General features: G+C 42.4%; 1 protein-coding gene across 2 annotated transcripts in view; it reads left to right on the top strand.

The window, feature by feature from the left end:
- TPCN1 (two pore segment channel 1) overlaps positions 1 to 24,756 on the top strand; it is a 54,936-nt gene that overhangs the window by 25,814 nt on the left and 4,366 nt on the right. For both annotated transcript variants that reach the window (XM_067550170.1, XM_067550171.1), the window contains exons 6-26: positions 1,558 to 1,646; positions 3,130 to 3,164; positions 4,085 to 4,143; positions 4,931 to 5,030; positions 6,205 to 6,321; positions 7,022 to 7,146; positions 7,805 to 7,853; positions 8,075 to 8,138; positions 9,238 to 9,282; positions 10,396 to 10,452; positions 10,542 to 10,595; positions 14,726 to 14,798; positions 15,128 to 15,235; positions 17,171 to 17,242; positions 18,239 to 18,328; positions 18,866 to 18,981; positions 19,943 to 19,989; positions 20,933 to 21,001; positions 21,447 to 21,531; positions 22,571 to 22,707; positions 24,045 to 24,125. In XM_067550170.1, coding sequence (XP_067406271.1) covers positions 1,558 to 1,646; positions 3,130 to 3,164; positions 4,085 to 4,143; positions 4,931 to 5,030; positions 6,205 to 6,321; positions 7,022 to 7,146; positions 7,805 to 7,853; positions 8,075 to 8,138; positions 9,238 to 9,282; positions 10,396 to 10,452; positions 10,542 to 10,595; positions 14,726 to 14,798; positions 15,128 to 15,235; positions 17,171 to 17,242; positions 18,239 to 18,328; positions 18,866 to 18,981; positions 19,943 to 19,989; positions 20,933 to 21,001; positions 21,447 to 21,531; positions 22,571 to 22,707; positions 24,045 to 24,125 — 1,672 coding nt within the window. The remainder of the gene's footprint in view (positions 1 to 1,557; positions 1,647 to 3,129; positions 3,165 to 4,084; positions 4,144 to 4,930; positions 5,031 to 6,204; positions 6,322 to 7,021; positions 7,147 to 7,804; positions 7,854 to 8,074; positions 8,139 to 9,237; positions 9,283 to 10,395; positions 10,453 to 10,541; positions 10,596 to 14,725; positions 14,799 to 15,127; positions 15,236 to 17,170; positions 17,243 to 18,238; positions 18,329 to 18,865; positions 18,982 to 19,942; positions 19,990 to 20,932; positions 21,002 to 21,446; positions 21,532 to 22,570; positions 22,708 to 24,044; positions 24,126 to 24,756) is intronic.

Raw genomic sequence — 24,756 nt, 5'->3', positions numbered from 1 at the left:
CTGATTGCTACAGTTGGGGTTGAGAAAGAGCTCAAACTACATTATTGTGGTCATCCATGCAGCCAGTGGGTATAAGTCTTTCATAGAGACTTTATATTTACCATGGAGATTTGTGAGAGAGCAGAACAGTGGCATCGCAGCAGGCAGCCTCACAAATGCTCCTTTGATGGGGAACACTGTGTACCTTAGAACTCTCATGCTTTAGACGTATAGCGGGACTGTATGTCTTAACCTTGCAGAAAGAAATTGACATGGTGGAACTAGTATCCCATGTAGAAACTAAATATGGCTTGGAAAATGTTCTGGGGACCATGCAACATTGTGCTGCTGCATGGGAGATGTGGGTCTAGGAAATGAGTTTGAGATTCTTATTTCTCAGATGTAACAGAACTTGGATGTTAGGAACCATTAGTTTAAAAAAAAATGGTTAATAAGACAGAAAATATCATAATGCCTCTATATAAATCCATGATACACCCACAGCTTGAATGCTGCATGCTGTTCTGGTGGTGCCATGTAAAAATAATATATATATAAAATTAGAATTGGAGAAAGGACAGAGAAGGATAACAAAAATGATCAGGGGTATGGAACTGCTTCCATATGAGGATACTGGGACTGTTCAGCTTAGAAAAGAGATAACTAAGGGGTGTTATGATAGAGGTCTACAAAATCATGAAGGCTGTGGAGAAAGTGAATAAGGAAGAATTATTTATCCCTTCACATAACACAAGAATCAGGGATCACCCAGTTAAATTAATAGGCAGCATGCGTAAATATTTCCTTAGGCAATGCACAGTCAATCTGTGGAACACGTTATCGGGATGTTGTGAAGACCAAAAGTATAACTGGGTTTAAAAAAAGAGTTAGGTAAGTTAATGGAGGATAGGTCCACCAATGATTCTTGGCCAAGGTGGTCAGGGATGCAATTCTGTGCTCTAGCAGTCGCTAAGCCTCTCACTTCCAGAACCTGGGACTGGACGATGGACAGTATGGATAACTCCATATTTGCCCTGGTCTGTTCACTCCCTCTGAAGCATTTAGCACCAGGCACTTGTCAGAAGATAGAATACTGGATTAGATGGACCATTGGTCTGGCTCAGTGTGACTGTTCTATGTTCTTAGATGGATAGGATGCATTTGGGCTCCAGGGACATACTGTTACGTTGGTTTACAGTTTCATTGACAAAAGCTCTGGAGAAGGTCAGTCCATCCTGGCTTACCATAAGCAGTTAAGGCATCATGATGGAAATGTATGTGGAGGATGGTGGAATAGAGACAACAACAAAAATGTATGATGGCTTCCAATGGGAGATGAAGGAAAGGCCTTTCCCCAACGCCACCCTGCATATACACCTCCTGATGCTAGGTCCAGTGAGGACGACAACGTGCTAGAAATCCTGAGCATTCCATTGCCAATCATTGAAATGGGAGATGGAAAAAGACCAACTAGATTTTCCAGTTTATCTGCTTGCCAGTGCACAATTGATCCACGCATGCTCTTTGGTGCACATACACAATTTTCAGTGTAAAATATACATGGTTCCTCCTTTTCAGAAACCTGCGACAGATCTTCCAGTCTCTCCCTCCTTTCATTGACATCCTCCTCCTCCTGCTTTTCTTCATGGTGATCTTTGCCATCCTAGGTAAGTTGCCTTTGTGAAAGGTTAAGCTATCCGCTTTCTTATATGGTACTTTCCAGCAATTATTGTCCAAGTGCTGCAAAAGAGCAGGGGTGAATGTAAAGATGATTGGACATAAGATGTCTTGGCAGATGCTTCACTTCCTTTCTGTCTAATTCATTCCATAATTAGCTGGGAGGTGAGAGCAGGTGAGGAGTTGGAAAACCTAGCAGATTCCAACCCTGTGAGTTAATGTCACAAGTAACAAGGGAAATAGGTAACTTTTGCCAAAAGGAATTCTCGTGTGCTTTTTATGCCACTCGAAGTTCTGTTTAATCAAATTCTCAGTCTGTGAGTTCAGTTTAAATTTCTGAAAATTAGTGTCTGTACTGTCTCTTGTACAATGCCATCCTCAGAGAGTCTCAGAGAATTTGCTTTCCGGAAGGGTCATTTGAATGTATGTTGTTGGCAGGTATGAAGCGTCTACAGTATCAGAACTGGCACTGGGTAGCATTTAGTTTTATACAGTACCTTTTCACATTCATGGTATTAGAGAGCTTAACAGTTCTGGGACTAAGAATGCCAAGGATGGTGAGCTTCGGGCACACTATGCCTCTTCTGCAAAACAGCCACTGCCCAGCCTAAGGTGAGCCAGTGTGTCAAGCTTACGGCATGCCAGGTCTTCCGTCAAAGCATGGGACTTTGTGAAATGACGGGGACGCTCTGGGTCTCTTGACCCTTTGTAGCACCAACTGGGAAAGGATATGAAAGTATAGAGGATCTTCAGCTATGAGGGCAGGTGGCAAATCTTTGGACTGATGAACCTCTTGCTGTTCTGGAGAAAGAGAGAAAAGGGAAAGAAGAAAAGCGAGAAGGAGAAGAGGTTTGAGAAAGGGAATAAAACCAATCAGGATGGAATAAAATCACGGGGGGGAGGGAGAATAAAGTGGCAGATTAGGAAAAAAGGTTTTACAGACCCAAATCCCACTCTGTTCTTCAGAAGCGTGTTAATGAGGCTGGAGACAAGGACATGAGGCACCTTTTTCTCTCCCCCAACTACCATCTCCCCTGGTATCCTCTATCCCTCATCTTCCATGCTGCTCTTTTATGTTTGGAACAGTGCCCCAGATTAATCTGGGGTGGGAGCTCTGGGCCTGATTCTCAAGCCTCCTTGTCCTTTACAGTTGTGTTACAAGTGTGTGTACAATGCTACCAAATTAGGATTCTGCACTCACTCTCACCCATTTAGCACAGGTATAAATGCTGACACAAGATGCCAGTGCAGTGCAAAATGAGCCCCTATATCTTCATCCTCTCTATAATACTGTGCCCATGCATTATGCTGCATACAACTATTAAATAATAACAAAGCATTCATTTAGCTCATGTCTGAAATTTTTTAGAGCTACAATTTGAAGACGGGGGTTCTTCATCATTTTGTTGCTTGAAATTAAATGTCCTTTTTTGTTTTTTTTCCCCTTCCCCTTTCCTCCTCCTGTTTCTCTAGGTTTTTATCTGTTTTCCCCTAACCACTCAGATCCCGTAAGTAAACACAGATTCTTCTGACTTTGCTTTTTAAGACCCATTTGCTCATCTTAAAAACCAAATTTAAATAGTCTGTAGATGATATAGATATAGTTTTTCTCCTGAATGGATTGTATCTAGGAGGGCAGTTTTTATTTGGAGTTAGCAATAAGAAAGGCAGAGGGCCATGACTGACCAATTTTTTTTTTTTAGCATAGTTAACCAGGGATAAAGACCCCAATGGGAAACAGTAAATGATGGCCCCCTCAATGTCAAGAAATCCAAAAGGGGACACTACATTTGTCACAGCCCTCTTCTTGATGTCTCAGTCCATTCGGGAGAAGCCACATCACTTACTACCCGCAACTGCATATCTAGTGCAGTGCACAGCCACTGTGGGCTTGCATATGGGTTTCTTTGATGTACCTTGCTGCCCTGCTTATTAGTGCTTCTGCCTGGATAGGTAAGCGAATATCCCCAGTAAAGAGTTGTGATCCCAGCACAGTTGCTGGCAACCTGTTGTGATATTCATGTGATACACCAAAACTGGGACACTTGATCACAGGTCTAAGGAAAATAGTACTTTTCCATCCCAAATGGGAGGCAGACCTTTGGGTCTGCAGTGAAAGAGTGGTATAAGAAACCCTATTCTGGTCCTCCAGACCTATGCTGGCCTTACTGCTCAACATCCACACATTCCAGCTGCCCAGTCTGACTGCAGGGTGATGGAAAGTATTGGGAGCAACCTACAGGAATGTGCAGACAAGCTTTTTTTTAACTCTTCACATGCCACACCTCTGTGTTTCCTTACAGAAGGGGTATGCAATTACATGTTAAGAGCTACATAAGAGAGGTCAGGAAATTTGGTTAATTAGTTAAGGAATTATAACCTTGACCATGTCATTGTGGGGCTGGTTTGCATTTGTTTTCTCTTTCAGTATTTCAGTACCTTAGAGAACAGCCTTGTGAATCTCTTTGTTCTTCTGACCACTTCAAAGTAAGTCCATACTTGTTTTTACTGGGACTCCCTGCCTCCCTCCCTCCTCCACTGCTCCTGGAAAGAAGTCTCACACAGCAGATTTTTTATTTGTGAAATCTCTGGGTCTGCAGCTGTGACCTCTTCTTCATAGCATGAGAGAGAAGTTTCCCCGTGAGGAACTTGTACTTCAGTGCACCCTAAAGTGCAATGGCCCACCCCAAAGGAACTGCTGTAGTTCACCCTTAAGTATTTGTGAAGCCAATAAGGGGAAGGATGGTCTTATTGCTAAGGCATAGGTCTAAGAATAAGGAGGTCTGAGTTATGCTCCTTTGTCTGCCACTAATGCGCTATACAGGCTGGGGAAGTCACTTCACCTCTCTCTGCCTCATTTTCCCGTCTGTAAAATGAGGATAATGATGCTATGTATCTTCTAGGATGGTTGTGGGGTTTAATTAACTTGAAATCCTTGGAATAAGATCTCTGTAGAACTGCAAAGTATTATTTGTTGATTAAAACGTCAATAAACCATAGATATTTTGTAAGTCCCTGTTGCCCATCAGACTTTTGAGATGTTTAGGGATGCATAATCTTCACTGCCTTTCAAACGCTTGCAGCTATTATATAGGTTTGTAATTTAGATATTATATATAGCCACATAGTCCGCATAATCCTGTGAGGATGTTGATTTGTGTGTGCATATACACAGTTCCCAGGCATAGTGTGATCATCTAATCAGTGTGAAATGTTGAATGAATGAGACTTCTTGTTGTTGCTAATAAGTTGGCTTGTATCTTTTGGGGGGCAGTTTCCCTGATGTGATGATGCCATCTTACTCTCGGAACCCCTGGTCCTGTGTCTTCTTCATAGTGTACCTCTCCATTGAGCTCTACTTCATCATGAACTTGGTAAGTCTCTCACTGCAGCCGGGACTCCCCTTCCTCTCATTTTTACATTACAATAGAGTTCTTCACCTGTCACAATGGTGTGGTAATTGAGTGCCTGTTGTAATCTTGTGCTGTAATGATTTCTTAACAGGCTCTATCCGATTAAAAACAATTATGCCTAGAACAATGTCTCTGTTATAATATTCGGCCATCTTTGCAACCCCTCATAACAGCACTGCAATGACATCTTTAGGGATTTTTGATCATTCAAGATGTCACATCAGTGACATGCTCATATTGAAAAGGCCTCTTTTGAAATCTCATGTCATAACTGGGTGTATCAGCATCCCTATCATAATTATTCTGTAATAATAACATTTTAATACCTTAGACAACTTGGAATTCTTTTGAATTGCCAATCAAAATTATAAATGGTTAAAACTGGTAATTCTGACAGGACTTTAATTGTAGCAGCACTAGCATTAGCCCTGTAATCTCTGTACTCATTCCCATCTGGGACCTACAGATAGATTTCCTTAGTGGTTCTTGTTTATATGTATGTCTGTGTACTGAAATCTTTAAATAGGGAGCATTGCTGTAGCCATAGAATAGCATCACCTGGAGCTTGCAAGCTGCCTTTGGCTTGTCCAAACGAAAACAAGTCTCCAGAAATCCATGTAATGAAGCTATATGCTGTATTACCATGCAGCACTATCTGCTGATGAATAATGATGTCATCACATCTGGTGGGCCTTGTAGAAGCTAGCTGATTGAGGGCATATTTGACAAAGCTTCAGTTGAAGGTAAAAAGGCAGAAAGTAGTAGTCTTCCAACCCTGTTCTCCTGAGCCCACCGTCCTGTTATGAGCAGGGCACTGTAGAAACTTCTTTATGCGACTCTCCATTAATGGTAGTAGGAGCTCTGTAGCCAAATACAGAGCTCTTTAAAAATGTAACTGGGGGTGTGTGTCCTGTGCTCTTGTTTAATCCCTTGATGTTTAGGTGGCTTAAAGATTCTTATTAACTCTACTATACCTTGCATTAGCACAGCACACATTAAAATCCATACTACTGGCATCTATTGTGCCTGTCTTTGGTTCTTATTCCTAAATTCCCAGACGCCATTTGGCATAGGAGGCCAATTGCAGTAGCAATCAAAGCCTGACTTCCCCTTTGTCTCATCTGTTTCTTTTCAGCTTCTTGCTGTCGTGTTTGACACTTTCAGTGATATTGAAAAGAGGAAGTTCAAGTCCCTGCTGCTGCACAAACGCACAGCCATACAACATGCCTACCGCCTGCTTATCAGCAAGCAGGTAGGGAATACTGTGTATGCACGTGAGCATGTGAGAATTACCCAGCCTGTCTCCCTGGAAATAAAGGGTGATGACACCCACCAGTAGCACATCAGAAGACTTAGAGTGTTTAAAGAGGTGGTGTTTCCACCATGGGTAATTAGTGACAAAGTTCAGTGTGATCAGAAACCCGAGGGATTCAATAGATACAGCATGGCTAGGTGACAACAAAAAGGAATGTTAAACCTGCAAATCTGTTTTGCAGGTTGCACACACCAAAGGGGAAGAGGAATGATTTAGCATAGTGAATTGAGGGTATAACGAAGAGTGAAACTGAAAAGGAAAAGGGTGGGTTAAGTAGCAGTAAAAGTATGCTGGCAGTGAGCTGTTAGGCTGTGGAACACTTTCTCAAGGGAAGTGGTAGAAGCTCTATTGCTTGGCATTTCAGATTGGGTAGAATTTTAGTGAGAGAACAGGAAACAATCTTGCACTCGTCAGGAGACCAAGCAGAGAAGCTAATCTCAGGAGACGTTTACTATCTCTATGTTCTAGAGTAATAACTGAGTGTGCGCCTTCTAGGGGTGGTAGTAATGGCATCTTCTCCTGACATTTAAATCTTGCTTAGAAGCAGTTGTAAGTGAGAATTAAATACACTAGCCTATATGTTCCTATGCTTCCTCCTTACAGCATCACTTATGGCAACCCCTTTCTGTGTTTCTAGAGGCCGTCTGGTATCTCCTTCAAGCAGTTTGAAGGGCTGATGCGGTTTTATAAGCCTCGGATGTGCGCCAGAGATCGTTATCTCACTTTCAAAGCACTGAATCAAAGTAATGCACCTTTAGTCAGGTAGGATGCTGCTGCTGCTGCTATATCTTAGAGAAGGGGCAGCATTTTACAGGATTCCTGGCACTCTGGGACCATACCATATGTCAGAGGGAGATGGTGTGGCTTATTAAGGAAAATCGGTCCACAATGCAGCCTTAGATGCAGCTCGGGGTCAGGGAACACTTCTGGGATTCTTTCTGCTTGGGCTATTGGAGCTGAACTTGGGCTTGAAAGGGGTGTTGAAATGATAAACTCCTGCTTCATGATCTGCCTGTCAAGGGATGGCTTTCCCACCTGCCCTATTAGAGGGACAGGACTGTGATGACAGCCATTAAGCAGAGGGAGATAGGTGAAAGACAAAGGTCCTTGGAATAGAGGCGTGGGGAAACAATGAGGCTATTTGGACATGCCACCCAAGGAAAGGTGAACTTCTGCACATGCAATGCAGTTTTAGCTTAACAACCAATTGCTGGTTAACTGGCTGCTTATGTCCCCCGAAATTTCACTAAAGCACCACTCACTGGAGCTCCTAAAAAGACTGCAGAACCCCCGCCCCCCGTCAGATGATATAACTAAGCATTTGATAAACTTAAATAGTGAAACATTAGGTACCTGTGATGGCAATCCAAATATCACAGAGATTTGATCTGATTCACCCTTTTATTTTTCTCTATTACAGTCTAAAGGATTTCTACAATTTCTATGAAGTTGTTGGCTTACAATGGAAGGTAAGTGTTTAATGGAGAGTGTGAGATGAGAGATGGGGATGAGGACAGGAGGAGAGAAATTTGTGGAGAAAAAATAAAGACTGTGGAACAAGATAGAAATGACATGTAGAGAAGATGGATCTCCCTCCTCTCTTGCTGCATTTTCTTGTGGATGTAATGTTGATCTGGTCTGATAAATCTCTGTTTCTGCCTCCTGCTAATCAGGTCTGTTCCATTTCCAGGCAAAACGAAACCGTGAGCACTGGTTTGATGATCTTCCACAGACAGCATTTCTTATTTTTAAAGGTAACTTTCTCTATGGATCACTTGATGATTGCCCTGTTCTGTTTATTCCCTTTGAAGCATCTGGCATTGGCCACTGTTGGAAGATAGGATACTGAGCTAGATGCACCATTGGCCATACTAGCTCAGACCATTCTTATGTTTTAAATGCAACGTGTGCAGACGCAAGTACCCGTTTGAAAATCATCTCTTTTCATAGAAGAGGCCTTTTGAAAGGACACATTTTCTATACACTACCCCAAGCATATATACAGTTAGCAGTTTAATAAAATAGCTCCAGATAAACTGCTGAAACAGGCACAGCCGCTAATTGCTGATGCACTCAAAGGGCACAGTATTCTGGCCTGTTGGAGGAGGACACCTGTCACGTAAATATCTATTCTGTGCATTGACCCAGAAACCAACTTCATAAAATAAGGAAAGCTTCTTAGCAAGTACCTTGTAATAGACTATATCTTGAGCCCACCCAAGACTCGATTCATCTTCTGGTATAGCATGCTGGGTAGTCTGATGCAGCCTCCAGCTTGCTGGGACTGGCAGAGTCTAGGAGATTCATTTCTCAGTATCCAAGGCTGCAGCTCTCCTCTAACAGCAGCTGGCTGTGAAATGGATTTGCAGCCTCTGAGGGGCAGCTGGTCTTCATAGTCTCAGGTGGATGCAGCATTTGCACAGAGCATGTGCAGCTGCTGTAAAGGAGAAAATAGAGGTTATAATGTGCCCCAGATATAGGATTAAACGTAATATACCCTGTACATGCCACTATCGCTAACGTCCCAGTTGTACCTTACCAGTTTGTATACCCAGATAAGTAATGTATATATTTTGTTGTAGTTTCTTTTTTAACTTTGGAGGATAGTGAGGGACAAAGAGCACTAGCCTGAACCAAGGATAATGCAAGCAGCTGCTGTACTAGATCCCTCTCCAGCTGTGCTAATGCACTTGAGCCCCAATTTATAACATTTCCACTGTTCAAGATGTGGGCAAATCTGGAACTGCAGTAGGGTCAGAACTGCTATCTCACTGTCACTTGAGTTCTAGGTCAGGATTTGAACTCAAGACACACGAAGTGTAAGATTTGTTTTTAATATTTCCCTTCATACAGGCATTAACATTCTGGTGAAGTCCCGAGCATTCCAGTATGCCATGTGTAAGTATGAAAAACAAAATCTCATGACTTTACCTGCTCATCTCTTTGTTCTTCAAGACAGGGATTCTCTTTGTTTGTATACTGCGTAGTGCAATGGAAACTGATCTCTGATTGGAGCCACAACACACACAGTCATTCCTGTGCTTGTCTGCTTATCAGGGAGGGAGTTTGTGTGTGCGTGTGAGATTCTCCTAAGAGCTAGTTTATACATTACTTTGCAGTCTGTTTATATGACTGGTTTCTTCAGAAGCTGGCTTACACCCTTTTGCATTTCAGAGAGTGCATGATTACACTTACCATGTTTTCACTTTTGACATTGCACCTGAAGATGTTGGTGCAAGGACCTGACTTGACACACAATGCTCCCATGCTTTGCTGCATTTCAGAAAGTGCAAACAGCTTAATTCCCAGGGGTATTGCTTGGAATTTGTACCAAACTTGACACTGATTCTGCTACTGTTTCTCTAGCAAGGAGAGCATGTTTAATTCCTGGTCCCACTTGTTACACTAATTTCTAATCCTGATTGATTTTTATTCTGTAAGAGAACTGCCCTTTTTGCTGAGTATGATGGTAGAATGAAGGGAGAAAAAGGAAGAGTGAAGGGAAGTGTATCTACACCTTGGATCCTCTGTGTCCTAGTGGCTTAATGGTGGGTGATACAAGCAGGCCCGTAAGGAGCCTTGTGATGGTGTTGTATCGTTCCCACATTATAACATAGGAGAGACATACGGTTCTGCAGAAGTGGAAAGAAACTGGAATATAGACGTAATCAGGGCAATGTAAGAAATAATTTACCAGGAAGAATAACTGCACGTCAGACTGAGATTCAAGAACACTATTTTTCTTCTAAGGATCTCAAAGCATTTTACATAAGTGAAGAAATCGTTATACTCATTTTATATACTGGGAAATTGACAAGGCCCCTCTTAAGTTTTGTGCTTCAATGAATGGGATGGGTAACCTTGGGAGAGTTGGGAATAGAACTTGAATCTCATGATGCCTAGTTCTGTGCCCTAAACATTAGGCTATACTGCCTACCTAAAGGCTTCGAAAACTAATGTCTAATTAGCCAACAACTTTTTTTCATTGCAGCAGTGTATTTTCTTTTCCAGATATTGTGGTGGCTGTGAATGGGATCTGGATTCTAATTCAAACCTTCATGCTGCAAGGTAGGAAATATGTGGTTTGGTTTTTTTACTCGTTTTCTTCCATAAATTTGATCAGCCCTCTGAGAAGGTGCTGTTTCTGTGCCTTGCAGGTGGGAACTTCTTCCCCAGAGATGTCCCATGGAGTTACATCATCTTCCTCACGAGTAAGTTGCAGTGCCAGACCAGCACTGCTTTGTTCCATTACATCGTGGAAAGGTGTATTGTGGTTTCTCAGTTGCTCATTTCAGTCACTCAAGGGATTAAAGGATCCATTTCCTTGGAAGCCAATTTCCTCAGTGCCTGGGCTCTGTATGGATTTCATTGGCCTGGCTTGCTTGTAAGAAGTGCCTCCAGTGACCTTGGTGCTGAAGAGGGAAGCCCTCGCACCCCTTGCTATCTATGTAATGAGCTGCACCTAAATGAGAATATAGGTCTGACTCCACCCCTTGTAAAATTCACCCCCCCCCCCCCCCCCAAAAAAAAAAAAAAAAAGAGCAAACACGCATCTGGTTTTCCCCTTTCACCCCAACGGTAAACGGTTGAGTATTTACTGACACCCCCCCCCCCCACACACACACACAACACAACTTGCCTTAATGTCAGTGCAGACTGGATACATTGCGTAGCCTTCTTGACAGAATTACCACATGGAAAGCATGTCTCGAACCAAGACCCCGTTTTTGTTTGTTTTTTTCCTAATTGTTATTTTATGGAATCTTCCTGTTCCCTTAATTATTTTTGTGACACTATCTGGATTAGGGGTGACCATTTATAATATTATTGATATCAGTATTGCAAAATGGCAATAAATCTCCCAAAATATGCCATGTTAAGGTATCATTGGCAAAGTTATGATTGACTGAATACTAGCTCATCTATATGTGTGTATCGTCTTCATAGTGTGAGTTATGAATGTGTGATATTTCTGAATCTAAAACTTGTGCTGTGCTGCTGGGTTACACCATAGGCAGATTAGTGTCAGCATTGATGACTCATTGAGGCCCATCAGCAATACAAATGAGTCATCAGGACATGTAGGGACATGCCTGTGGTCAAAGGGACTGCAAGTGTTTTTCACTGCCCCCTACCGTTGTCAGCAGAGGAGTTGTCAGAAAAGTTGGAGGTAGAGAAAATGTCTCTTGTTTTTGTTTTGTTATGATATGGTTGTTTGGACTTAATTTTCTTTCCCCAAGGCAGTCCTATTCAGTTACGTTACATGAAGACCGACAACTAAATATTGACAAATTTTATAGTGCTGGTATGCAAATACAAGAAGTCTAAATACTAACGGGTGAACTTGAATGCCTGATACTGAATGAGGATATTGATATAATAGGCATCACAGAAATGTGGTGGAACAATGATAATCAATAGGACACGGAAATAGAAGGGTACAAAATATATAAGAATGACTGACTGAGTATATTATGCTGGTGGGAGAGTGGCTCTATATGTGAAAGAAAGCATAGAGTCAAATTTAGTAAATATCTTAAATGAATCAAACTGTACCATAGAATTTCTATGGATAGAAATTCTGTACTTGAATAATAAGTGTATAGCAGTAGGAATGTACTACCAACCACCTGACCAGGATGGTGACAGTGATGTGAAATACTTAGGTAGGTTAGAGAGGCTACAAAAACAGAAAACCCAATAATAATAGGGGATTTCAACTATCCCCAGATGGACTGGGAACTTGTCACCTCAGGATAGGATACAGAGATAAAATTTCAGCACACCATTAATGACTGCTTCTTGGAGCAGCTAGTCCTGGAACCCACAAGAGTAGAGACAATTCTTGATTTCGTCCTAAGGGAGCACAGGATCTAGTCCAAGAGGTGAATGTAGTTGAACCGCTCAGTAATAGCAAGCATAATGCAATTAAATTTAACATCCTTGTAGGGAGAAAAATACCAAAGGAACCCCCCACAGTAGTATATAACTTCAAAAAGGGGAACTACACAAAAATGAGGCTAATTAAATGGAAATTAAAAGTAACAGTCAGAAGAGTGAACTGCCTGCAAGCTGTATGGAAACTTTTTAAAAATACCATAATATAGGATCAAACTTAAATGTACACACACACACGCAGAGACAGAGAGGACCAAGAAATACCACCATGGCTAAACAACAAAGTAAAAGAAGCAGTTAGAGACAAAAAGATATCTTTTAAAAATTCAAAGTCAAATCCTACTGAAAAATAGGAAGGAACATAAACTCTGGTAGTTCAAGTGTAAAAGTATAATTAGGCAGGCCAAAAAAGAACTTGAAGAGCAACTAGCAAAAAACACAAAAACTAACAGCAAAACTTCCTTTAATTACATCAGAAGTAGGAAGCCAAGTGCTAGGCAACTTGGTTGAAACTATAGTAAAGAACAAAATTATGAGACGCAGATGAACACAGTATGTTAGCACAGCTTTTGTAAAGGGAAATCATGCCTCACCAATCTTAGAATTCTTTGAGGGTGTCAGCAAACATGGACAAGAGTGATCCAGTGGATTTGGTATACTTGGACTTTCAGAAAGCCTTTGACAAGGTCCTTCATTAAAGGTTCTTAAGCAAAATAGCAATAATGGGATAAGACCTAAGGTCCTCTCCTGGATCAGTACCTGGTTAAAAGATAGGACACACAGGATATGAATAAATGGTTCGTTTTCACGGGGGAGATAAATAGATAAATAGCATGTTCTCCCAGGGATCTGTACTGGGACCAGTGCTGTTCAACATATTCATAAATGATCTGGAAAAGGGGGTAAATAGTGAGGTGATGAAGTTTGCAGATGATACAAAATTACTCAAAATAGTTAAGTCCAAAGCTGACTGCAAAGCAATACAAAGGAATCTCACAGACCAGGGTGACAGGGCCATAAAGTGGCAGATGAAATTCAGTATTGATTAAATGCAAAGTAATGCACACTGGAAAACATAATCCAAACTATACGTACAAAATGATGGGGTCTAAATTAGCTGTAACCACTCAAGAAAAAGATGTGAGTTGTTGTGGGTAGTCCTTTGAAAACATCTTCTCAGTGTGCAGTAGCAGTCAAAAAGGTAACAATGTTAGGAACTATTAGGAAAGGGATAGATAACGAGAGAGAAGATATCATAATGTCACTATATAAATTCATGGTATTCCCACACCTTGAATACTGCGTGCAGTTCTGGTCACCCCCCTCAAAAAGAGAGGTTGGAAATGGAAAAGGTACAGGGAAGAGGAACAAAAATGATTAGGGTTATGGAACATTTTCCATATGAGGAGAGATTAAAAAGACTGGGCCTCTTCAGCTTATAAAAGAGACGTTTTAGGGGGGATATGATAGAGGTCGATTAAAATCATGAATAGTCCCTTTCACATAACACGTGAATCAGAGTCACCCAATGAAATTAATAGGCAGCAGGCTTAAAACAAACGTAAGGAAGTACTTTTTCGCACAATGCGCAGTCAACCTGTGAAATTTGTTGCCAGGGAATGTTGTGAAGGGCAAAAGTATAACTGGGTTCAAAAAAGAATTAGATAAACTCATGGAGGATAGATCCATCAATGGCTGTTAGTCAAGATGGTCTGGTGCTCAACCCCTTGCTGTGGGTGTCCCTAAACCTTTGGCTGCCAGAAGCTGGGGATGGAGCACTCGATAAATTGCCCTGTTCTGTTCATTCCCTCTGAAGTATCTGGTCTGGCCATTGTTGGAAGACAGGATACAGGACTAGAAGGATTGTTGGTCTGACCCAGCATGGCCATTCTTACGTTCTTATTCCCAGATGTATAAAAATGCTTAGATCACTGAACTGTTGTCTGATGGCATAATGTTCTGCTAATCCAAGAACTTGGAAAGTGCCATTGTGGCAGAGTATGAAAGAAACAGCCTTCCTTCCCCTTGTTTGAAAATCTCTCTCAAGGTCCCATGAGCTCATATATATATATATGATCCTTTATACATTCCATTGAGGCTAAATTAGGCAAGTAAGTGGGAGTGAGTATGTGCCCTGAAGTTCCTTTGGATGACTGACAAGCCTTTCTTACAGGCACATGCTCTTGCCTAGAGGTCTGAATGTTCAGCACATGAGCTAAGTTGAACTCCATTCAGCAGCGGTTGGGAGAGATCACCACAGAGTGCTGGGAGATGTTAGTGATCCAGAAGGGAAGTGGGGCCCACTTAGCATCCCCTTGAGGATAAACATGGAGGAAGGGAATGGGAGCTTATTAAACCTAAAGTCAGCAAAGCTGCATGTTTCTGCTGCACATAAGGGATGGGTAGAGTGCAGCTCACCTAAGGGTGCTCTCTTGTTTTGCAGTCTATGGGGTGGAGCTGCTCCTGAAAACCACTGGCCTGGGGCCCATTGAGTATCTGTCCTCTGGCTGGAATCTGTAAGTGTGCTGCTTGTGAACAGTGAATGGGGACTGGAGGCATAACACCCAGAGCTGTGGTGCTATCCTGCACAGCATCACTCTCACATGAGCAATCTGAATTTGAATCAGCTGAACTTGGTGGGGGAGCTGATAAGAGAGAACTCAAAAATGCAGCATTTGAGGGACATGGTGAAAGTTTCTGGGATATAGTTGCCTTCTTTTAAAAACAGCCTTAGGCTTATCGGTATTTCCCTTTGTCTTACTTTGGACCAGAGTGCCACATGCACCCTGCCCCTCTGAAGACTAACAGCGCCTTTTCTGCTCTCCCTCTTTTTTTTCTTTTCCAGCTTTGATTTTTCAGTCACCCTGTTTGCATTTCTGGGTCTCCTGGCACTGGCATTTAACATGGAGCCATTCTACTTCATTGTTGTCCTCCGACCCCTTCAGCTGCTGAGGTGAGATAGAAAGGGCACATGGGAATGGGAAAACAACCAAAGCAACAGAGAGGGAGATTTGTTTTCCTTCCAGCCCAATCAAGGGCTCAGCTCATTGGCACAACCAAACTGGGAAGGTTGCATAAGTATGTAACTGTGTCAAAAAGTTACTGGACACTTCTATGAGTAATGAGATTATCTAGAGTTATCAGAATTAATTATGACAAACTTTGGAAAGGATATTAAAGTTCAGGCTTCAGGGATAAGCCAAACTCTATTGGAGTCCAGGGTGAGATCTGATGTGGGGGCAGATGATCTCACATCTGCTACTGCAAGGGTTCTTACACCTTTCCCTGAAGTATTTATTGCTGGCCAGTGTCAGATGGACCTGAGGTCTGCTCCAGTTTGTCTGTTCCTATGTGCAGAGCACTGTAGCTTCCAGAAATGCCAGTCACTGATGCAAATTGTTGTCTTTTGGTTAGAGCAGGTTGCCTGAGTTCTTGCTCCAATTCTGATACTTGCAGTTGACACCTTGATCAAGTTATTTAATCTCTCTGTACCTCATTAAAATGGGTATGATAAATGTCTACCTCACAAAGTTGTTGTAAAGATTCATTAATCTTTGTAGTGCTTTGAGATCATCAAATGGAAGTTCCATAAAAGGGCAAAGTGTTGTTTTATAAGATGAACTATAGTTCTTATATAGCACTTTTCATCAGTAGATCTCAAAGTGCTTTACAAAGGAGGTCAATATCATTATCCCCATTTTACAGATGGGCAAACTAAGGCATAAAGAGACAACTTGATTTGCCCAAGGTCAACCAGGAAGCAGAGCTGGGACAAGGACCTAGGTATCCTAAGTCCCAGTCCAGTTTTCTATCTACTAGGTCACACTGTCTAGGATCCCCACTCCCTAACTCAGCATACATGAGGATTTAAAAAATTGGGTTAATTACATTTTAAAAGAAACAATTTTCTCTTTTACTTGCCTGCCAAAGCCTGCACTCAGAAATCTTGTTTTTCTTCTGTAATGGTTGATGTGTGAGGAATGCAGTTTTCTCCCATTGATCGTTGCAGGAGGAAAAAAAACAACAGACAACTGAGTTTGTGACTTAGTAAGTGAGCTCACCCTTAAACTGTGTTCTGTAAATGCCAAGCGTATGTGTGTCGATGATGTTGGAGCTCACCATTTATAAATGTAATTATTTATGCATGATACTTTATAGTTAAAACACTGTTTTTGTCCTGAGAAGCATAATTCTGCAAACCCTTATTCATACACATGAAATAGTGGGGCTTACCCATAGGAGTAAAGACTATTTGAGTAAAGGTCATCTGGATCAGGAGCTGGGAGGCCTTATCTGTTCACTTTTAATGTGTGTAAAGTCTAAATATCCCAGCCAAGTGAAGGGAAGCAGTGTAACCTAGTGGATAGAGGACTGGGACTTGGGAGACCTGGGTTCTGTTCCTGACTCAGACTGACTTGCTGTGTGACCTTGGACAAGTCACTTCTGCCCTGTGCCTCAGTTTCCCCATATGTAAAATAGGACTAACGATACAGAGTCCCTGTGTAAAGTGCTTTGAGATCTACTGATGAAAAGAACGATATTATCCTCTCCCACTCTGCTGTATTTCAGATCCAAATTTGTCAAGCTTCCAGCCATTGAATCGTATTCTGTCTTTCTGTGCTATGAATACTTCCCTGGCTAAACACAAGTGCACTGCCCCCAGTTTCTCATTTAGTAGCATCACAGCGAGGAATGCCAAATCTGACAGTGCATGGTGGTCTACCACGGTGTAGCCTCCGTATGGACCGTGATTGCACGTGTGTTCAAAATGCTTCTCTCATGGCCTTGTTTTGCTGCTACATGCTACTTGTCTTTTTGCAGCTAAATAACAATACAGGAAGGAATTGTCTTCATGTAAGTAACTGCTGGCTTTTCATCCCTGCTTCAGGCTCTTTAAATTGAAGAAGCGCTACAGGAATGTCCTGGACACAATGTTCGAGCTGTTCCCTAGGATGGCCAGGTACTGCACAGCCCTCCTTGGAGTGGGGGATATTGGCAGCATCCCAAAGAAGTGTCTACTAATATGTCTCTGCCATTTCCAGAGTAATGAATACCTGGGCTGGGGGCAGGGTAGGAGGAGCCTGTCCCAACCCTTACAGAGTGATCTGTGCTGTCACTAGCTCATTGACGCTGATTCTTCACCATGCGTTCTAATATTGGGTTGATCACTTTTTTCTTTCTTCACAGCACAAAGCAATCCATAAGGAGGTCTCCAACACACTAGGCCTAGCACCTGATGCTCATTAATGCCTCTGCTCCTGAGCAAAAAGGCAACCTCAATGTGGCACTTACATTTGGTTTTTAAGTGCTGATGGTTTCTGTGCAAAGAAGGCTCCACAAAGGAGATGTGTGCACCCGGTGTTGCCTTATGTCCTCGGTACAATAGAGCGACCAAACTGGTTACAATTATTGCAAAGTGGTGTGGAATGCCCATTTAATTAGTCACTGAGATAAATAGCCATTGTCAGTGTCTGACATCATAGTTTCTTATTCCCCAGCTGCAGAACTAGCTAGATGCCCAGCACATGTTAACTAACTAGCCTTGTTCTTGAAGCTATTCTGACGACATTGCTGATAGCCAAGGAAACAAAGAGGATAGAGTCATGTTGGCTTGTGCTTCGGTAGAGAAACTGCTGCGGGGGAATAAATATTTAATGGCTTAATGGAAAGGAACAAGTCTGTAAGGAAAGAAGGGTTATCTTCAAGTTTCTCAGAGCTTATTTCTCACTAAGGGAGTGGTACAGAACTCCATGATTTGAGGCTTTTAAAACTAGTCTAGACAAAACTCTGCAAATGTTCAGTAGGCAACAAAATGGCATTGCAGGGAGTTGGTCTAGATACTTTGCTGGGGTTTACTGTAGATGGTAGAGATGGAAACCAGTCTAAGTGACTTTGCTTTTTCTCTGTCCTAGCAACTGGTGAATAACAGAATTGCTTTTGTTTCTCTCTCCTCCAGCCTGGGCTTAACCCTGCTTATCTTCTACTACTCCTTCGCCATTGTCGGCATGGAATTCTTCTCTGGGGTCGTCTACCCAAACTGCTGCAAGTGAGTACCCAGCAACCACCTTCCTCTGAAATGGCCTTATTAATAGCCTGGTTCAGTGCCAAGCCAGCAGCATTGTGTGTTTCATGTATTTTCTTATCAAGAAAAGGACCGTGGATGTGCGTTTACTGCAGAGTGGGTGGGTTTGGATTGAGATTCCCAGGTAGAAGGGAGACTTCTCGCACTGAGACTCAGTGCAATGATCTTTACTTACAGTTTGAAAAAGGAGAGGGGTAAAGATGGGCTAAGTAGTAATGTGCTGAGTATTCAAATCACTGCCTTGAAGCAGCTGGGCTGTGATGGTTTCTCTATGATGGCATCACAACAAAGCACCCATGTAATATGTGTGTGATGCTGCAGTGCCCCTGCCAGAGGCACCACTTTAGAGAATGGTGTTCGAAGTGTAACACGTGGCAAGGAGGAAAAATAGCCTTCCTTCCCAAAGGTCTCTAAGCATGCCGGTGTCTGCAGGCACCTGTAGCTTTGCTCTGCTTTCCAGAACTGCTCTCATTGTTGGTTTATCCTGGCTTCTCTGATCAGCACGAGTACAGTTGCAGATGCCTATCGCTGGGTGAATCACACAGTTGGCAACAAGACAGTGGTGGAAGAAGGTTACTACTATCTCAACAACTTTGACAACATTTTGAACAGCTTTGGTAAGAGGAATATTTACATTTTGGTTCTTATCCGAGATCATTGTTGCCCATACTCCTCGCATCTATTGCTGCCTAATACACAATGGCCCTGTGTGAATCTGGTGCTTATATAGGGGTCAGCTCTTAACTTAACTGGCACTGCACCTGCCCATGCTTCCTTTTAGTCTCCAGAATTCTACCAACGCATGTCAGTCCTGATCCACAGTTCCCCTTCCCGTTCTAACCTTTGGCCCTGGCATACGGCTATACCAAATGACCAACTGCACCCCTGGTCTGGGTCTCCTAATACACCTCAAACCTGCAGCATCCTCCTTTTCCTGTCCTGAGTCCTGCTGTGTAGTGATTTTACAAGGTAAATAAACATATCCTGGAGAGCAAGGTGAAACCTCTAGACTTGTTTTGACTTGTGATCTGAACCAGTTTTGAATCCATGCTTCCAGAGATGAATAAAGAGAGCATTAACCAGTACCCTGCTGAACCTCCAACAATGATCTTGTCACTCTCTGATTAAAAGAATTTTTAATGCTGGGTTTTTTTTTTTGGTTTTTTTTTCTGATTTTAAACCTGAGTCAGGCCTACAGGCAGAGGAGGAGGATAGTGACACTTTTTTTTTCTTTGTGGATCTCTCCAGAGTCTTGCTTCATGTGGACTGATATGGCAAACTCTGGTTCTACTAAGAAACGTGGGCCAAACTGTGCTCTTGGTTACTACAGTATAACGCTAGAGTCACTCCATTGTCATCAGTAGGGTGACTCCAGATTAGCTGCGGTGTAACTGAGAGCAGAATCTGTCTCCTGTCATCAGCACTCAAGTATTTCGGTCTCTGTTGGTTGCACTGAAATGAGGCATCTCATGAAGAAAATGGAGAAAGCGCGTAATAGGGGAAATAGACGCATTGAAATGACTTTGAAACAGGTCAGGCTGGATAAAGACTTGTTTTTCCCCTTCTGTCTCCGTACAGTTACGCTGTTTGAGTTGACGGTTGTCAATGACTGGTACATCATCATGGTAAGTAGATCTTGGGGTACTTAAATGTATAGTCAGCAGCAGACCTCTGTCATCAATTCATCACTCTGCAGGGCAAGATTGTCTTTAGCACAGCTCCTTTTTCATCACTCTGACGGAAAGTGGCCAACTTTGGCTGACCTGGCTGGGATGAGAGGGTGGCACTGTTCGCTGCCTGCCCGAAGCTGCCCTCCCCATTAACATCACTCAGCTATTCTGACAGATTGATTGCCACTGGCTGACTCAGCTCTGTAACTTTTGGTTCTTGCAAAGCACGTGACATTTATCGAGCAGTTCGGAGTGGTTTAGGGAGAAGATGGAGGATTCTGAATGCTCCCCTTTTACTTCCTGTATTTCTCAATGAAGTTTTTCATCAGTCTTCTAATTTCTCCTCCTCCTCCTCCCCCCGCACCTCCCCCTTCCCCAAACTTGCTTTGTCTGGTTGAATGACAGCCATTCTCTGTAATGCTACATAGGAAATCTGTAACTTCACGATCCTGATCTAACAAATTCTGAATGCATCATGGCAGACTTCTTGTATCTTCAGTGTAAGGGTGAGAGTAACCTCACTCTTCAAGCACGTCTGTACTATAGCTTCTTGTCCCAGACACCATGCTGTGTGGTGTTAGCTATCTATCTACATATCTAGCTATCTCTAGATTTTTCTATAGCACCCATCACCGTTGTGTGTAAACATTAAGTATTTACGCATCAAAGTACTATATGAAAATCTGTTCAATCATATTGGGGAAGGGGGCCAGCTGGAGCTTTGAGTATTGCAGAGGCAGCCCCTAGGATTAGATACATGGTGGTGCACGGCATGTACCTCATGAGGTAAGGGACAGATTGATATCTGGGGGGTGTGCTGCTTTGTCTGCTCTCCAGGAGATTCATAGCAGTTTTCCTCTGCTTTGCATGCCGCTGAACTCCTGCCTCTTGTTCCTAGGAAGGGGTGACCTCGCAAACCTCTCACTGGAGCCGCCTCTACTTCATGATCTTCTATATTGTGACTATGGTAGGTCCTCAGAGATGTTTCATCAAAAGTGCATTAAATGCCAGCGGTCCATCTTGCTACACGCTAATGGGAGAATCCGTGACCAATTAAGGAAGTTTTCTTTTTTATGAAAACACACGTGTCCAGATCACTTTCACTAACTTTGATGTGGCAAGAACTATGAGTGTTGCCGGAATTGACACATTGTATGTCTGTATCTGGACAGGCGTTATGGTATGCAGTGATGCCTCCATCTTGTACTACTGCCCTTTCACAGGTCGCTGGTAGGCTGTTACATGAGCACATCACCTGGATTTGTGATTTAGGGTTTGTACTCTCCCTCTGCTGATATAGGTGTGATGGGAAGCAACAAGAGTTCAGGTGCAGTTTAGTTAGAGCAGGGCTTGGAAGGACACTGCAGTTACAAACCTTGCAATGCTCTAACTCATTCTGGCTCCCTTCCCAGGTGGTGATGACAATAATTGTGGCTTTTATATTGGAGGCTTTTGTGTTCCGCATGAACTACACCCGAAAGAACCGAGATTCAGAAGGTCAGTGCCATGCCTGGCCACCCTGCTGGTCTGTATATCTTTGCTCCTAAAGTCTGGCTTTTTCGTATGAGGGAAAATGACTGAACAGAAAAGGCCTGACTTATGATCCCCTCGCATGTACTCCCAATTCTGTGGGTGCAAATAACTGCAGTTGCTGTATGTAAATATCAAACTATCTGACTGCACCCAGCTCCGATAGTTGGATGTCAAATGGCAGCAGTTGTAACTGTGGTTATTTGCATTCCCAGTTGATTACACACAAAATAGCCACGAGGATCCTTTTTAAAACCCAGGTCTTTTGCCCCAAATATCTTAGGAACTAGAAGAACCCTCTCGGTCCAACATACCTGCCGTCACTTGATTATCATTCTTTTCTAACCTGTTGGTAAGATGTGGCTCCTCATTGCCAACTCCCAGTCTGAAGAGGTTAGCCTTTAAGGAGGAAGTCAACACCTTGACTGGCCTTCTGTTTGTTCCTGTACAGCCAGCTGTGTGCTATGAAGCTTCAGAAGAGCCACAAAAATGATTAAAGGATTGGGAAATAAGCCTTATAGTGATAGACTCAAGGAGTTTGATCTATTTAGTTTAGCAAAGAGAAGGCCAAGGAGTGACTTGATAATGGTTTATAAGTACCTACACAGGCAACAAAAAATTGATAATGGGTTCTTCGGTCCGACAGAGAAAGGTGTAACAAGATCCAGTATCTGGAAGCTGAAGCTATACAAATTCAGACTGGAAAAACCGAGTAAATTTTTAACAGAGAGGATAATTAACCATTGGAGCAATTTACCAAGGAGTGTGATGGATTCTCCATCATTGGTAGTTTTTAAATAAAGATTGGATGTTTTTTCTAAAAGCTACATTCTAATTCAAATAAGAATTAATTCAAGGAAGTTCTTTGGCCTGTTGTACAGGAGGTCAGTCTAGATGGTCCCTTCTGGCCTACAATCTATGAAAACACTCTAGGATTATTGCCATTGCTGATTCAAACAGTGACTTCCCAATGCCTTCTCCTTGTTTCCTTTCCCTCCCTCTGAAGAAGACAATGGTATTGTCCTGGAGAAGGAGGTGGCCAAGGAGGAAATAGCAGGCGTAATCGAGCTCTACAGACGGAATTGTGTTGCCTCTGAAACTGCTCAGCTCCAGAAGGTCATTACACAAATGGACAAATATGGGGTAAGGAGAGAAGCTGGGATTCAGGTCACAATCCTCTGCACTTCTGTGATGCACATCAAGGGTCACAGTTCTTCTGCTATGGTGCAGAGGGAGCCTCTTTTCACATATGCCTTTTGGATCTTGTTAGAATCTGCTTCGTTGAAGGGACTCAGGATAGATGCACTGCAGATTAGCACTTAAAACGCATTGCACTGAAGAAACTTCAGTTGAATTCCCAGGGCACTGAGCTGAATTCCTAGTGCATTCCAAAGAGCACGGATCAAGACCTATCTCACCATGCAGATTAAACATTGCTAATAGCCATCCTGGCCAGGTGACCCCTCTGGAAGGAGCATTTTGTTTTTCATGAGTTCCTGACACTGAAATGACTGCCCTTATAATTCACCTGAGCTACCCCATCTCTGTTTATCTGACCCAGTACTGTGCAGTTGTGTCCATAGAGTTCTGAAGCATGATTTAGTTGGGGTTGGTCCTGCTTTGAGCAGAAGGTTGGACTTCGATGACCTCCTGGGGTCTCTTCCAACCTAATATTCTATGATAACTATATCAGTTCCAAGCTTCAGGCTTATTTCTCTGTAGATGAAGGCAGAGTATTACTTTTTCACTGATATCACAAAAGCGATATTGTCAAGCCTGAAAATGAAATGACCTTGAAAACTGTTCCAGGCTGTAGTTTTTTCCCTTTTGAGAGTTTTGTGTATCATGATGGTGGGAAGACTTTAAACTGATTTTTGTAATAGCTGGAATTTGCCCCTCCGAACCCGCCCTCCCCCCCCCCTCCCCCCTAATTGTACAGAGAGTCTGGTGTCTACTAGACGACAGCATATTTGCATCAGTTGGTTTGCTGTCTCTTATTGCCTGGATGTTGAAATGTTGAGCAATTGTACACACAGATAAAATTCAGAGCTGGAATCTTAAAGGTTACGTATGCCAAAAAAGATGCAATTTTCAAGATATTAGGCCTAAAAATGGCTCTAACCTCAACCATGTCTATTTAAAAGAAAAGTTTAAATAACAGTTCAAGTAATAAAGTTTAATCAGTAACTGTAAGGGTATTTTTAATGTTTTGAAATGCTCCTTAATTATAAATAAGCCAAAATGGTCTCTCAGTAATTTAGGCTGTTAATCTCTGCTTGCGTGGGTTGAAACTAACAAGACCCCTTGAGTAAGCTGGGGGTGGAAGTGAATGAGGAAAATGTTGTTAGGCACAGTGTCCCTCAGGAAGCTTGGGTTCTTATCTCACCACTTACCTAGCTGTGGCCTAGTGGGGCAGGGAGTTGGAAGACATAGGTTCTTTTTTCCATTTTATTAATATCTCTCTCCTTTTCTCCTCTCAGCAAACATCGATGCTGTTTCTGGGACGCAGATCACGGACCAAAAGTGACTTAAGTATGAAAATGTATGAGGAGGAGATACAGGTAGGAAATGTCAACTTGCAAACATCCTTAAAAGTTTCTGATTAGTAGGATACTTTCCATTGGTTAGAATGTTTAATCATTCTTAAGATGTTGGGAGTCTTCCATCCAGATAGCAGGATGCTCTGCAGAATTTGTATACAGTATATAAAGGGCATCTCAGAATATTCATAACCTCTTATATTTATGTAGCCCCTTAAATACTGGAGAGTGCTTCACAGACTTTCCCATCGACTTAATTACTCCATTACATAATGACTTAATTATCACGAGTGGCAGTAGCTATGTTGGCAGGAGCTCTGTCTACACTGGCACTTAGGTGTAATTTGTCACTCGGGGGTGGCTTATTCACACCCTTGAGTGACATAAATTATACCAACATAAGCTGTAGCGTAGACATGGATCTAGATTAACTGATTATGCGGTTCCTGCTGATATTCTTCAAACATAGGAGGTCTCTACTGCAAAGGACAGTTGCTTTAACGCTTCCACCTTTACCAGTTCCTTTCACATCAGTTATCAGACTTATTTGTAATGGTCTAGGATCCTCTCCCTGAAATACCACCTCTGTGATAGGGGACCCTTGACCGTCTCAGATGGAGAGACCATGGTCTTAGTTGTTATGGAGGCTGAA

Source organism: Emydura macquarii, unplaced genomic scaffold (genome assembly GCF_026122565.2).
Source record: "Emydura macquarii macquarii isolate MOO-44397 ecotype Brisbane River unplaced genomic scaffold, CSIRO-AGI_Emac_v2 contig_1254, whole genome shotgun sequence".
Lineage (NCBI taxonomy): Eukaryota > Metazoa > Chordata > Testudines > Chelidae > Emydura > Emydura macquarii.
This window is presented reverse-complemented; position numbering and strand designations above follow the sequence as displayed.